At 55.4% G+C, this 12,077-nt stretch overlaps 1 protein-coding gene across 20 annotated transcripts in view; it reads left to right on the forward strand.

The window, feature by feature from the left end:
* Positions 1-11,724, forward strand: part of LOC112318016 (protocadherin gamma-C4) — a 131,789-nt gene extending 120,065 nt beyond the window's left edge. For all 20 annotated transcript variants that reach the window (XM_053912357.1, XM_053912360.1, XM_053912363.2 and 17 more), the window contains exons 3-4: positions 5,161-5,249; positions 9,739-11,724. In XM_053912357.1, coding sequence (XP_053768332.1) covers positions 5,161-5,249; positions 9,739-9,965 — 316 coding nt within the window. In that variant the 3' untranslated portion in view covers positions 9,966-11,724. The remainder of the gene's footprint in view (positions 1-5,160; positions 5,250-9,738) is intronic.
* The last annotated feature ends 353 nt before the right edge of the window (positions 11,725-12,077 follow it).

Consider the following 12,077-nt stretch of genomic DNA (forward strand, 5'->3'; position numbering starts at 1 on the left):
AGAAGTCAGGAGCCTGTAGGAGTCCAGGGATCCCTGGAGAGAGAGGGGGGCGGAGTTGGACTGCCTTCCCTGCCCCCTCCCGGGTGCTACAGATGCTGAGCCCACCCAGGACTCCCTGGTGGAGGGTGGAGACTCCAGCTCCTGGGCAGGTGCAGTCTGTCCCTGATTTCAGGATCTCAAGGCACTTCCTAGAAGGCAAGAAACCAGAGGAGCTGGACTGCCCTTGCCCTGCCCTGCACCCAGCTGTCTCCTTTCTCCCCACCGGCCTCGCCAGCCTTCCCATAAGTTCTCCATTAGATCATTCATGTGTTCATTCGTATACTCATTCAGAAGTATGTGTGGAGCATCTGCTATGAGCCAGCCCCCACGCTGAACACTGGCCTATAGGAATGAACAAGAAGACATGATCCTTGAATTCACAGACTTTCGTGCCAGTAGGGAGGCTGGAAATTGACAACAAATCACACACGAACATCACAGCAAGTTCTGAGAAGAGGGTAGTGAGAGTGTGGTGGTGGAAGGGAACAGAGAAGGCCTCCAGGAGGAAGTGACAGTTGAGCTGAGGTGATGAGTGTCCCTTTCCCCACCCCCACCCCAGGCCATTTACTAGCCCTGAAGCAGGATTCATCGCTGGACCTGGGAGCCTCACCGACTGCTTCTGCTGTGCCCCCTGGGTTGAGCACCTTACCCCTGCCTCCCATTCCTTTCCACCCAAGGAGAGACGAGGTGGCCTGAGTACACGCAGGAGCTCTTGGGGAGGTGGAGAAGGCTCGGGAGCTCTCCCATCCTTAACTTGAGTGTGATGGGACAAACGTTTCTGATTCAGCTCCGAAGTGCCCAGGGAGGAGCCCGGTCCAGCAACTGCAACTTCCCTTCCTCAATGAAGAGTAAGGCCTACGATAGGCCAGGTAGTGTTCTAGGTATAGGGTGTAAAGACAAACTCTCTGACCTCGGGAGTTGACAGCATTGAGGGAGACAAATATTAACCAGTTAATCACCCAAAAAATAGTAATAAAAAGTACGATTGCAGCTGCCATAAGTGCTATGAAGAATAGTACCTGGTAGCTGGTAGCAAGAGCCGAGAACAGGCATTTGACATGATCAGGGAGCAGGAGGACATCCAGGAGGAAGTGAGGCTGTGCTGGGATCTGAAGGATGACTGGGAATTAACCAACCAGGGGAAAGAGTGAGAGCATTCCAGGCGCAGGGAAGAGCATGTGCCAAGGCCCCTGGGAGGCATCTCAGGACAGAGAATGACAGGGAGCTCTTTCTGTGCTGCCGCCGTTCTGATGGTGAATTGGAATCTAACCCTCCAATTCCAGCCCTCCACTGCTTTTCAGCCCTCCATTCCCTCCCCACCCTCTTGGCTACTGGCACACCAGGTTCAAAGCAGGGCTAGTCCTTCAGTAGACCTGGTTCAAGTTCAAGCCAGCATTCAGTCATGTTGCCTAGACAAAAGAGGGGAAAGACTCAAGTTCTAAAGTTCTCGTTTGCCAGGTGCCCCACCACTGTCACCCCTCAGGTCATCCTTTCGGCTCCTGATCCCAGCAGGTGTCGTCTCAGGGTCTGAATCCCACAGGCCAGCTCTCCCTTCTCAGGCCTAGTCAGGCCCCAGCCTGCAGCTGTTCCGGCCTCTGCACAGAGGAGGCCTCTCCGCCCAGCTTCCCCTGGTCCCCACTCGGTTCCCTGGGATGGTTTCACACCAGCCTTCCCCTCTGCCCAGCCTCTTCTGCGAGACGCTGCCCCGCTCTCCCTCCCCACGGTGTGGGCGGCCATTCAGCAAACAAGTAGCAGCTTTTCTCCGTGGTAAAATAATACATGCTAATTATAGAACCATGAGACAGAGAACAATTTTTTTAAAGTACTCATAATTTCACAACCCAGGGAAACCACCAGTGACAATGTTTTTAATATGGAAAGCTTCAAATCTATGCAAAAGTAGAGAGAATAGTAAAATGAACCTCCGTGAGCCCACCATTCAGCTTCAGCTAATTCCCAATCTTGTTTTACTTCCCACCCTCTCTTGACTTATTTTGAACATTCTCATCCATTATGTAAGTTTAGCTCAGTCTTCCCTATCTTTAACAACTTTTTTAACATGTAAGCACTAAATATATTAACAAACTAAAAATCAATATATTAGTAGTAAATCATGTTAATAAACTAATATCACATTTTCCCAATTATATATCTTTCTCTTTCCATTAAGCTGTTTGCATGCCTGTCCAAGCTGAGGTCTCCAGTTTGTGTTTGGTTGAGTATCTCAACTCTCTTAAGCTCTTTTAATACTTTCACGTGTATCTTCCTAAACCCTTTGTGCGGTCAAGCAACACGCATAGGCCTCCTCTTTTTAAAAAAATCTAATTCACTTAAATAAATTGTTGATGAGTTTGTTCACAGAATGCCGAGAGCTTTCATCCTCAGTAAACTGGTGTATTTCTCACTTTTTTTTTTTTTTTTCTTCACAGTAATTGAGGTCATACTCTTCAGGATGTTGTAGCTTCTTTTTTTTTTGTCTTTGCAATAGACATCAAAAATTCCCCCATGTCCACAAAAATTTCCTGAAGTCATTTAACTATTGCGTTCCAGCCCCACGTGTAGGTGGGGCGACAGTAGGCTTACAGGTGTGACCGTGTGAAACAGAGTCTATTCCTGCATTAGGACTTTACCAGTTGGTGTATTATTTTCTGTAAGTTTACGAACAACTGTAAACTTACTCTTGCCCAGCCCTTACATGTATATTTTTAAATGCCGACAGGCTTTTGCCGCATTGAAAGTGTATCCGTGCACTTACGTTGTATCGGTTACTTCAGGCTTCTGTCAGGGGTGACTTCCCCAGATTCCTTCTTTTTTGGAGCCTGATTGTATCCAAGCCCAGCTTGCCCAGCACCAGGACGCAAGCTCCCGAGGGCAAGGACAGTGTCTGTCATCTCCTAAGTTCTAGGGCCTGTCACAGACCCTGCCCCATAGTAGGCACTTGGAAAACGGTCGGTTAGATGTAGTCTCTCTCCTCCGCTTTTATGTTTTCATTGTTTCCCAAATCCTGGGGAAGAGTCCCCTAAACTATGTTGTTGTGTATAAGATCGTCAGCTTTAGGGTCACATTAGGCCCACTTCAGGTGGCAGCTCCTCCAGTTACCAGCTGTGTGACTTTGGGAAAGTTTCTCAAACTCTCAGGGCCCTGATTGTGTCTGCTGGAAAATAGGGCTAATCACAACACTACGGTTCTGAGATTAAAAGAGACCACCCCCCGCCCCCGGCCCCTGCCACAGACACACATTCCAGTCCTCCACTCATCTCCTGCCCGGCTTCAAAGAGCTGGCAGCCTGCCCTTGTGCTTGGCCTCCAACTTTCCACTGTTTCCCTAGAATCCTCCTTACAGCCCAGCCCACCCCCTTCCTCCTGCCTTTACTCCCTCGACACCACCACCCACCTCCACAGGGCGTCCTCCTAACCTGGTATCTGACCCTGTTGTCTACCTCACAGCCCCGGAGTTCTTCTGGCTGCCTCCCACCATCTGCTCCCCGAGTCTGTCCGCATTAGGCCCTTCACGGAGGCCTGAGCCCGCCGGCTGTACCCTGCGCCCTCAGGCAGGCCCAGGCAGGACTTCTGGGTCTTCAGGCTCCTGCCCTCCCAGAGGTGACAGAGGTGTCCAGCCCTCAGTCCTCTCACAGGAGCAAGAGTGATCTGTAAATACTTAAATCCGGCCGTGACAACCCCTCACACACCTCATGGCTTCCAGTGCACTTAGCAGGAGGCCAAAATCTTCAGCGTGGCTCTGCAGCCACAGCCCCTGAAGACACCTCCCCTTGGGACCACCCCGGCTTGCCCGCAGTCCTGGCCCAGCCTCTCCCAGCCTCAGGGCACGTAGCTGCCTCCCACAACACCACACACACCTTCCCCTTGATAACGTGATCTTCCCCGTCAGGTTTTTACTTTGAAATGTTTCAAACCTATGGACAAGTTGAAAGAAGAGCATGATGAACATACGAATAGTTTTTTTTAACCCAGATGCCTCATTTGTTAATGTTTGCACATTTGTGTTAGCTCTCTCTACACTGACACACAAACACACTCACACACTCATACACAGACTCACACTCGTGCTTTCAAGGTCTCCCCTCGACCCCCGAATCCTCATCGGGACCTAACCCCCACCACGCGCCTTTTCCCATTCATTCAGCTCAGGCAACACAGGTTTACTGGGGAACTTCGGGGTGCCAGATGGTGCCAAGAGTCGCCTCATAGACTGTGTGCGTGTCAGGGCGCTTCCCTCTTTCCTCAAAAACGGAAATGATTTGGTCCCGGATAACTCTGAAAGAGCGCGGAAGCAGCCGCCCTGGGAAGGACCCGAGCTGGGTTGGAATTCCTGCGGCCCCTTTTCCGGGTTAGCAGTTTGCACAGTAGCGAGTCACCCCGTGCCCTTCTCAACGCTTCGCGCGTCCAGAGGTCTGGCTCAGCTGCCGCAGTAGGGAGCAGGCGGACCGTCTTGCCACAGGGGCCAGGTCTGGGGACTTCGGGGTCCCTCTGACAAACCGCGTTGGTGTTACCGAGGCAGAGGGCAGGAACTGGCACTCCAGAGAACAGTGTCTTCCCGGGCTTTGCTGTAAGGGGGAGCTTGAGGAATTAGGGAAGCAAATCTGAAAAAGTTTGGTGGCGGATGTTTGGGAGGGGCTTGGGGGTGTTCTTGTAAAGTAGGGGGGCGGATTCTCACCAGCCCTGCATTCTATCCTGAGGGCTTCAGGCCGCCCTGCTCCAGGGTCCCCTGGGCCTCTCCCCTCTAGGCTGTCACACCTTTCTCTGGCTCTGACACACTCTCCCCCATCTGCCCGGGAGAAGGCCCGACCCCTCACTGTGACAGTGAGCGCGCTCTGTCACGGACAAGTCACAGCCTATCCCGCTCTGTCTGTCCAAGGCCGCGGTGTCCGCGGCGGGTCTGAGACCGCGAGGCACGGGTGTGGGGGGGCCTGGCTTCTGAGGGGTCGTACAAATTACCCCGACCTTGCTGAAAGGGGGCGGGTCTTGGGTGTGAGGTAGGAATAGGGTGCGAGATTTGGGAGCTTTGGGAGAGGATGGGGGGAGGGGGGAGGGGCGGCTGTGGGGGGCGGCAGGGGCTAGGCTGGCCTGGGACGCTGTGCTCACCATCCCACTCCGTCTCCAGCTCCCAGAATGGCGATGAAACCGGCACCTGGCCCAACAACCAGTTTGACACGGAGATGCTGCAAGCGATGATCCTGGCCTCTGCCAGCGGTGAGTGGTGCCGGGGGTGGGCGGGGGGGGGGGGGATGTGGGGTGGGAGGCCTGGGGTTCTGGGGCATCCCACAGCCGCCATGCCCCGAGACCGGCTGTCCACCTGCGTGGTTTCTGTGGATCTCTCTGCTGCTTTTAGAGGACGCGTAACTGTAGAACGTGAAGGCAGGCTGGGGGACAGCTGAGCGATGGGGCGGGGGGCTGGGGGGCCCAGAGGGGAGTAAACAAGGAAAGGTCCATTGAGGACGTGTGCGGAGTAGAGGTGGAGGGTCTGGCTCTGGAAGGGGACAGACAGGGTCAGCCCAGTCCCAGCTCTGCCACTTAGGCTCTTTGTGACTTTGATCAATTTGCTTAATCTCTGCAAACCTCAGCTTCCTGGGCCCAGAAAACGGGGGGCAGCAACTTCAAAGGGCTGTCGTGAGGCTTAAAAGGGGATGGCACCACAAAGCAGGAAGTCACACCAGCCCTCAGTCCACTGGTGGGGGGGGGGTGCCCCCAGCAGGGCGAACAGGCTCCGATGTTTGAGACCTTCCCTCTGGTTGCTGACCCCAGCTTCAGAGAAGGAGTTTGGTCTTCTCACGCAGCTAACACACAACTTCACATGCAATAGGGATGCGGACGATGGTTGTTGTCCCTGAAGAGTCACAAGGGTCCGGAACAGGGGAAGCAGAGTCATACCGTCAGTACTGAAGCGCACAGGCTCGGAGGCAGCCTTTAGCTGTGAGTCCTCAGGCAAGTCCCCAAGCGCCTCCGGGCCTCAGAGGCGCTGACTCAGAAATGGGCGCAGTAGTCACAGCTCTTGTGGTGTGAGGGCCAGCATCAGCCCTCGGCTCAGAGTGGACAGACACGAAGGACACAATATGTAGTGGCCACAACTGATTAGTTATTGTCTTTATTGACCCATAGGAGTAGGAAGCCAGAATTAGAATAATGCCTGTTAATAAGGACTAGCTCCTGGAGCAGCAAATCCCGGGCTTACACGGAGGCTGGTGGGGGGCGAAGGCGCCGGCCCCACAGGGACTGACAGCCCAGCCCTCCTGCGTGGTGGGCTGGTGGGTAGAGAACGAGGCAAACTCAGACACGGTCACCATAACCACACCTGAGCAGCATCCCGGGCACGTGTTGGACCCCCTTTGTGGGCCTCATGTCAACCGGCCTTCCCAGCGGCTCTGCGAGGCCCGTCTGATTGCTTCCGTTGACAGATGAGAACTGCGTAGTCACTTCTCCAAGGCAGCAGACTGGCCATTCTAAACCGGCCCAACTCCCAAGTTCATGTCCTTTCTGCTCCAATGACCATGCCTGCCTTGAGATCCAGCCTCAGTTTCCCCTTTAGCTAAATAGTTTTGGAGGCTGAACTCTCACTGCCCTTCCTTATTCTCCCAGGTGAGGGTCACCAGATAAAACACAAGATGATCAGTTAAATTTTAACTCCAGATAAACAGCAAATAATATCCTAGCGTAAGTAGGCCCCACACATTCAAATCGGGACAGACAACACTGAAAAATTGCTCATTGTTTACCTGAAATTTTTATTTAACTGAGTGACCTGTGTTTTTACCGCCAAATCTGGCCAGCTTCCCCCAGCTGTGTGCGAGGCTGAGCAAGGCCAGGACTGCGGTTGAGAAGGGTTAGAAGTGGCCGGAGAGGCCGGATGCTGAGTGTGAACGGGGGAGGCTGGAGGCGCTGGGCCTGGGGAGATGCCAAGTCGGGGTCTTGAGGGAAGTAAACAGACAGTCAGGTATATTTAGCTCTTGTGGTGCTGAGCCCTAAGGCCAGGAAGCAGGCTTTCTAGCCTAAATCCAGACTTTAAAAACAGAAATGGAGTATTTCTGGCCCAAAACCCTCCTAGAAGGTCCCCTGGGTCATTTCAGGCTGCCCCCTCTCAGGACTCCCAGCCTGTGGCCCACACGGGGCCTGACCTGAGTGTCAGCCAGGGCCCTGTGGACAGAGCCTGAGGGCGGAGGCGTCAGCCAGGCCCCGCTCTCACTTTCACCCCCCTGCCTTGCCCTGGAGCCCCAGAGGTTCCTGGAGCCCAGCCTGGCCTGTGGCTGCGGCTGCAAGGCTGCTGAGGGGAGTGAGTAAGAGGGAGAGAGTAGGACACTTGGGAGGCTTCTTAAATAAACATTTCAGCGAGGAGGTGTGCTCTCAAGGAGCCTGTGGTTTGCAGGTCATCTGGCTGAGGTCTAGCTTGACCAGACCTCGCTGGGCTGGGCTGCTCTGGAGTTGCTGCCCTTAGCCCCGGGGTGGGGAGGGCAGGATCTGTGGGAGGTTACAGGTCACTGGGCCTGGAGCTGTTTTCCCGGGAGAGGCTGGCACAAGAGAGGAGGCCAGCACTGCTTCCACCTCCTCTGAGGCAGAGGGTACCCAGGTTCTTTCTTGCTGCTCCTCAAAGTCTGTTTCTCTTGGACCAAGGGAAGTTCCCGGCCCCTGCCTGGTATGGGGTAGGAAGAGGGGCCATTGGAGCACTGGTTCTACGGAAGGCCAGAGCCTGCAATCCAACTTGTCCCCCTCACATTTGTGGACAGGGAAACTGAGCCCCCAGTCGTGCAGGGCCTGGGTCAAGGTCACACAGCTCAACTACACTGTACCCTGTAAGGCCTAGGCCAATGTCAGGGCTGGTTTTGCCATTCTCACTCACAGCGGGGGTTTCCTCAGAGGTCTTGGGTACAGGGGGGACATGGGTGGGCCTAGCTTCCAGCTACCCTGTCAAGCCCTTCCTTCCATTCTGTTTCTGCCTCTGTTCTCTCTGTTTCTCTCACTCTCGCTATTCTTCTCTAAATCACTCTGGAATCCTGGCTCCTGAAGCCAGATCTGGCCCCCTCCCCCAGCCTCTCCATTCCCAGGCAGGAAGAGAGAATGTGGGAGGGGAGGGGGCCAGCAGTCAAGGTCCCAGCTCCCTCCTGGAGTCAATTAGGGGAAGCAGAGAAATGTCCATGCGGTGAATGGGGCTGGGGGAGGGAGAAGGAGAGAAGGAAGTGGGCAGCTGCTCCCTCTCTCCCACCCCTCCCCTCCCCCCAAGGTCCCCTGATCCAGGGATTGGGGGGTTTGAAACAGAGCCTGTAGAAACCTGAGCGCTGGAGTGAGAAGGCGGAAACAGCGAGGCTCATCCATCCTTGCCTTCTCTCATGCCCCTCCCCCCTCATGCCATTCTTTGAAAATATTTCCTGTCTCTCTCTTTCTCAATCCCTGGTCTGTGTCCCAGGATTACTCAGCTTCTCCAGGCTTTAGTCACCCTCTCTACTCACTCCCAGGGTCTGGGGTGGGGGCAGAGGGAGGCCAGAGGAAAGCTCCTCTGTCGGCCTGGGGCTTTAACCCTCCCACGCCCAGCCTGGCCCGAGGGCTCCATCGCCTGTGAGCTCAGCCAAAGCCAGTTCCTTCCCCCTGCCACACACACACTCAGCAACGATACACTGGATGGGGATGACCACGACCGCAGCAGCCAACACTCAGCACCAGGCACTGGGCAAAGTGCTCATTTCCGCCTCACAAAAGCCCACTTCTGAGCTTCTCTCCCCATAACGTGCATATGGACCACCCAGAGAGCCTGTTCAAATGCCCACTCAGAGAGTCTGCTTTGCTAACACGCTCCCAGGTGACGCTGAGCCAAGGCCAGACTGTGTACTTCCCTGGACCCCTGTCTTCTTGGGCAGGTCACTGTCTTTGATGTCACCTGGCTCTGACACTGTGAGCCTGAGATGATGTCCTGAGATCATCATCTGCTCAGCCTCGTGGAAGACTGCTCTCGCTGGCTTCTCTCCTCTCCTTTACCCAGAGAGGAGTTTTGAGGGCCATGCTGCTGCTGTGTGCCCTCCCTACACTCACACACACACACATGTAGGCCTCACCCCTGCTCCGCCCTGTGCTGGCTGGTTTGGCTGTGGGCTAGTCTTACCTTCTCGGAGCCTTGCCTCCCTGATCTGCGAAGCGCGGCCACAGCGCACACCTCGCTGGGTTGTCGCGCTGAGGTGAGACGCCGTCTTGCTCGAGCACCATCTAGCAAAGGGCTTGGCGCAGAGTGGGCGGCAGTTGCGGTTCTGAGGTGAATGCCTGGAAGATTGCCTGCTCCTGGCTGGTAACAGAACTACTAAGTACCCACTCTGTGCCAGGCACTGGCTGAAGAAGGAGAGGAGGATGCAAAAGCCATGGCCGAAGGGCCCCAGGAGCCCACAGCCTAGTGTGGAAACCCGAACAGCTCCCTTGAGAAGGGCCAGGGTGAGGATTTGAGAGCCAGTGCCTCAGCCTGGAGACAAGGAACGGCTAGCATCTTTTAAGCCCTTACCTTAGGTGAATAGGTAAAAGAGCTAGGAATCAAATCCAGGCTGTTAGTCCAGAAGCCCTTACCTCTACCCCTTGTGATGGAGCTGGTCTTCCCAGTGCTCAGCAGGGTCAGGGCTGCGTGATTGGCCGGCATTCAGTAACTGCTTGTCCTACAAGAGAGTGACTATTGGGGACCCAGAGATTAGCCCCTGACCTTCCTCTGTCTCTGCAGAAGCTGCTGACGGGAGCTCCACCCTGGGAGGGGGCGCTGGCACCATGGGCCTGAGCGCCCGCTACGGGCCCCAGTTCACCCTGCAGCACGTGCCCGACTACCGCCAGAACGTCTACATCCCCGGCAGCAACGCCACGCTGACCAATGCGGCGGGCAAGCGGGATGGCAAGGCCCCAGCAGGCGGCAACGGCAACAAGAAGAAGTCAGGCAAGAAGGAGAAGAAGTAAAGCGGAGGCCGGCCCTGAGCCACAGGGCCGCCCCACCCCCAGCCAGCCCAGCCTCCCCCAACCTGCACCCAGGACTGGGGTTTCCAGGGCTCACCCCAGGATCCTGGTGGGGCCGGGCCATGCTCCCCTTGGGAAACAGAAACAAGTGCCCAATCAACACCCCCCTCTCTGCCCCCAGGGGATTGAATATGCAAAGGGAGTTCTGCTGGGAACCCCCATCCAATCAATTGCTGTGCCGTGGGGGTAGCGGGTTAGTGTGGACATCATCGATCACACCGCTTTACTTACAGCTGAGCTCCTCCACCTCCAAATTCAGTCAGGCCCCACCACCGCCTGCCTCCCTCCCACCCATGCCACCCCTCCTTCGACAGCTCCTCTTTCTTCAGTAAGGTAGTTGGGGTGTTGAGGTACCTGGTGACCTAAAAAGGTTCATAGTTCTGAGGAGTTGAAAGGGCATCATGACCTCTTGGCCTACCCTTCAATTCTCAAACCACCCCCAAAGCATGGTTTGGTGCCAGTCCTTCACCTCCTTCCCGAGCCTGAGACCGAGCTCATGTTTTGGGAGATGCGGTCACCACTCCATGGTACTGATGCTTGCTGGACTTAGGGAGGGCATTTTGCTACCATGCCTCTTCCCGATGCTCTAGGGACCAGTTGTTTTGTTTCGTTTCGTTTTTCATTGTTTGATGTTCCCACTGCATGCTGTGGCTGCCCCTCCCCAAACCAGAGACTTCATTGCATGTTCCAAGACAGTACGGGGTGGTAGGACAAAGGACAGTGTGTGTGGCGAGGGGTGGATACATCTTGACCCAGCAGTTAACAGTTTTCAGGAGGCTCTGTATGTCCCCAGGGTACTGACCAGATCTTTCCAGCCATAAACCAAGCACCAGGCTAGACCCTCATCTGCCACAGGCTTTGGGCTGAGCTGCCAGCACCAGTGGATCTAAACTGGCATTACAGTCCAAGGAAAGTCTCAGCGGGTTTGGGACCAGGTCCCCTGGAGAGATCAGAGGGGCCTCTGCGGGTGCTGGGTACTCCAGAGGTGCCAATAGTGGAAGGATCAGTGTGCCCCCTGCCCCCAGACCTGGAAGGGAGGGCCAGCTAGGCCGTTCTTGGTCCCTGGGTTGGGGAGGCAAAGGGGCTAGAGCAGGGATGGAGTGGACAGAACGTCTCAGCCGGAGGATCAGGCTTCTCCACGGGGCCCCTGCATTCCCCAAGGCTCGGTCCTTCACCATGCCAGGTGCCATTTCTTCTCTGTTAAGGCCACTGCCCAGGCCCCTAGTGCGCCCCCTAGTGGCCAGAGCCTGGTTCAAGTCCCTAGTGCCTCCTTGTGCATAAACCTAACTCTACCGACCCACTTCTACCCCCAGAGTCCCGTTCACGCACCGGGGCTGAGCGAGAACCCCACCCTAGTCCTTACAGTAGTGTAGAGACCCCACCCTCCCTCCCTTCCTCCTTCAGCTGGTGTAGAATAGCCAATAGTGTAGTGCGGTGTGCTTTTCCGTGCTGGCGAGTGGGCAGCGGGCAGCGGGCTCCGCGTGGCCGTCTGTCCTAGCATCTGCCAGCGGTGGCCCGTGCTGTGTTTTGTGCTGTGTCCACGCGCTGCGGCGACCCCTCCCCAATACTGACTCCTGTAAGCGCTTCTCTTCGCATAGTCACGTAGCTCCCCACCCCTTTCCTGTGTTTCACGCAAGTTTTATACTCTAATATTTATATGGCTTTTTTCTTTGAAAAAAAAATAAAAAGGTTTCTTCTGAAAGGTTGAACGTTTCTGTTTAAATATGGAGGCTCCTGACACGTCTGGATGAAACAACGAGCTGAGGGGTGCATGCTGGACAGAGTGGGATGGGGGGGGCACTTATGGCGTTTGCGTCTTGGTCTGGTGTCGTCGCCGTGAATCTGTGTATGAGTCTGTGTGTGACTGTCAAACATGACTGTTTATGTTTGCGATACCCTTGTGCATATGTAATAGCTGGCGACTGACTCAGTGTGCGGGCGGATCTGGATACCATGTCATCCGCTTGCGGGCCCGTTGTGGGGGAGGGACATCAGCACGGCGTGTCGGTGTGCAGTTGAGTGTGCGCTGGGATGCGCGCGGCTGTCTCCGTGCCA

The sequence above is a fragment of the Desmodus rotundus genome, chromosome 10 (genome assembly GCF_022682495.2).
Source record: "Desmodus rotundus isolate HL8 chromosome 10, HLdesRot8A.1, whole genome shotgun sequence".
In the NCBI taxonomy this organism is placed as follows: domain Eukaryota; kingdom Metazoa; phylum Chordata; class Mammalia; order Chiroptera; family Phyllostomidae; genus Desmodus; species Desmodus rotundus.